We start from the raw sequence: 2381 nt of genomic DNA, 5'->3' as shown, positions 1-2381 counted from the left end.
GAGATTGAAGCAATTCTTCTGTGATTTGTGATGCTTGTGTAGAATCTGCTCTTGCTGATATTGATTTGTTGGCCAGAAGCCATTGCATAGTCCTTCACAAGCTTCTTAAGACAATTAAGGTTCCTTTTAGTAGCTTTACAGAAGATCAAGATGTCATCAGCAAAAAGGACATGGCTAGGAGAGTGTAAGTTCATTAGGCCAGTGATGGTTGAGAGCTTGTTATCAATGACAAGCTTAGTGATACCTCTGCTAAGCACCTCCTCAGCAAGACAAAAGAGAATATGGGATAAAGGGTCCCCTTGCCTCACACCCCTGCAACATTTGAAGAACCCTATGTTGTGACCATTGACATTAATAGAGAGTTTAGCAGAATGAAGGATTAGAGATATCCAGTTGATGAAGGTTTGGTTAAAACCAAAAGCCTTAAGAGTATGGAGAAGGAAATCCCACTCAAGAGTGCCAAAGGTCTTTTTTATGTCAAGCTTGATAGCTATGTTGCCTCCAAAGGTCTTGTGATCTAACATGTTGATGGCTTCAGAGGCAATGCAAATACATTCTTTAATGCTTCTGCCATGGATAAAGCCTCTTTGGTGAGAAGAGATGATTTTGGGAGCCACAACAGAAAGTCTAGAAGCTAAGACTTTGGTGATGATTTTGAATTGAAAATTGGCCAGGGCAATTGGCCTGAAGTCCTCAATTCTCTCACACCCTGCATCTTAGGAATGAGTATCACATTGCTAGAGTTCAAGTTAGGCATCAACCAGTTTTGTTGGAAGAATTGCCTCACTGAGTTGCAGACATCCATACTGATTATGTCCCAAAAATTAGTGTAAAAAGTTCCCCCATAGCCATCAGGACCAGGGGCACTGTCCTCATTCATATCAAAAACAGCACTCTTTATTTCAACATCAGTGGGAATAGAGGAAATCATGAGGTTGTCAGCCTCATTAACCAGAGTAGGGATAACCTCCTGAATCAGGAGGTCACAAAATTAGGAGTGGCAAAGAGGTTAGTGTAGTAATCAAGAGCATGAGAGGCTATAGCATCCTGTTCAGTGAGCAGCACATCACCAGACTTAATCAAGGACATGGCTTTTGTAACAAGTTTGATCTTAGCAATTTTGTGAAAGTATGCAGTGTTTCTGTCCCCAAAGTTGTGCCAATTAATTCTAGCCTTTTCCTTCCAGAATATCTCTTCAATTTGCAAAGCTTTAAGGAGCTCAGATTGAGCCAGGTCCTCCTGATGGTAGAGATGATTAGAAGGATCAGAGTCCCTGATGCAGTTTTGTATTTGTTCAACATTGTTCTTAGCCAGAATGACCTTGTGATGAATGTTCCCAAAGACAGTTTTGTTCCAGTGCTTGAGCTCATTTTTTAGGATAATGATTTTTTGAGTAAGGATGTACATAGGACAACCAGTGATTCTAGTGTGCCAAATGTGACTCACCACTCTTTTGCAGTCCTCATTTTGAAGCCACATTTTGTGGAATCTAAAGGATGAAGGCCTGGGAGGAATATCACTGGCAAGGTTAAGCAGCAGAGGATGGTGATCAGAAGCCAGTCTAGGCAAAGAGCAACAGGACACTTGGCTCCAATTATTAATCCATTCTTCATTGCAAATAGCTCTATCCAATCTTCTCTCAGTGTTAGCAGCCCCAAGCCTTCTATTAGTCCAAGTAAAAGTGGCACCAATGGTGGGAATGTTGATTAACAAATTGTCATCCAAGAAACTATTGAACTCAGTGCAGGAAATCCTATTAGGTAGAGAGGGACCTCTGCATTCATAGGCTCCCAAAACAGCATTGAAGTCTCCTATGAGACACCAAGGTCCCTGGTGATTGACCATATCCTCTTGAAGATTTAGCCAAAGACTTCTTCTAACTGCATAGTTAGTATGAGCATAAACCACACCTATAAAAGATAACATGTTGTCCTTCATCACAGAAACAGAAAAGTGCTGGTTGGAAACCCTGATCACAGAAGGATCCATATCTAATCTGCAAACGCCCAGAAGAGAAGGGCTTAACTCAGGTCTGTCATTAGAGGCAAAGACCTTAAGATTGAGAGAGTTCCAAAATGATAAATGAACCACATCAAAGTGTATCATAGGTTCAGCAAGAAAAACCAAGTCAGGTTTATTAGTAGTGCAAAAAAATTTCAAAACATGTCTAGTTTTGGGATTACCAAACCCCCTGCAATTCCAGTACAAAACTATCATTGATTAGTTGTCAAGTAACCACCCCTTCGGGTATAATGAATTTTTTCAGTATTGCTTCTCCTTCTCAACTTCTTTTTCTTAGACTTGCTAAGAACAGTGGTGAAAGTTTCCTCCTCTGAGCATTCCTCATCATTAGTCCAAAGCTTACCTATTATTCTCATATC

General features: G+C 40.6%; 1 protein-coding gene across 1 annotated transcript; it reads right to left on the bottom strand.

Moving 5' to 3' along the window:
* Positions 1-975: 975 nt before the first annotated feature.
* Positions 976-2106, bottom strand: LOC109338415. The gene has a single exon (XM_019575648.1). The coding sequence runs from the start codon at positions 2104-2106 to the stop codon at positions 976-978; it is 1131 nt and encodes a 376-aa protein (XP_019431193.1).
* Between the last annotated feature and the right edge of the window lie 275 nt (positions 2107-2381).

The sequence above is a fragment of the Lupinus angustifolius genome, unplaced genomic scaffold (genome assembly GCF_001865875.1).
Source record: "Lupinus angustifolius cultivar Tanjil unplaced genomic scaffold, LupAngTanjil_v1.0 Scaffold_25_175, whole genome shotgun sequence".
NCBI classification, from domain to species: Eukaryota; Viridiplantae; Streptophyta; class Magnoliopsida; order Fabales; family Fabaceae; genus Lupinus; species Lupinus angustifolius.
The sequence above is the reverse complement of the archived record's forward strand: the minus strand, read 5'-3'. Positions and strand labels throughout refer to the sequence as shown.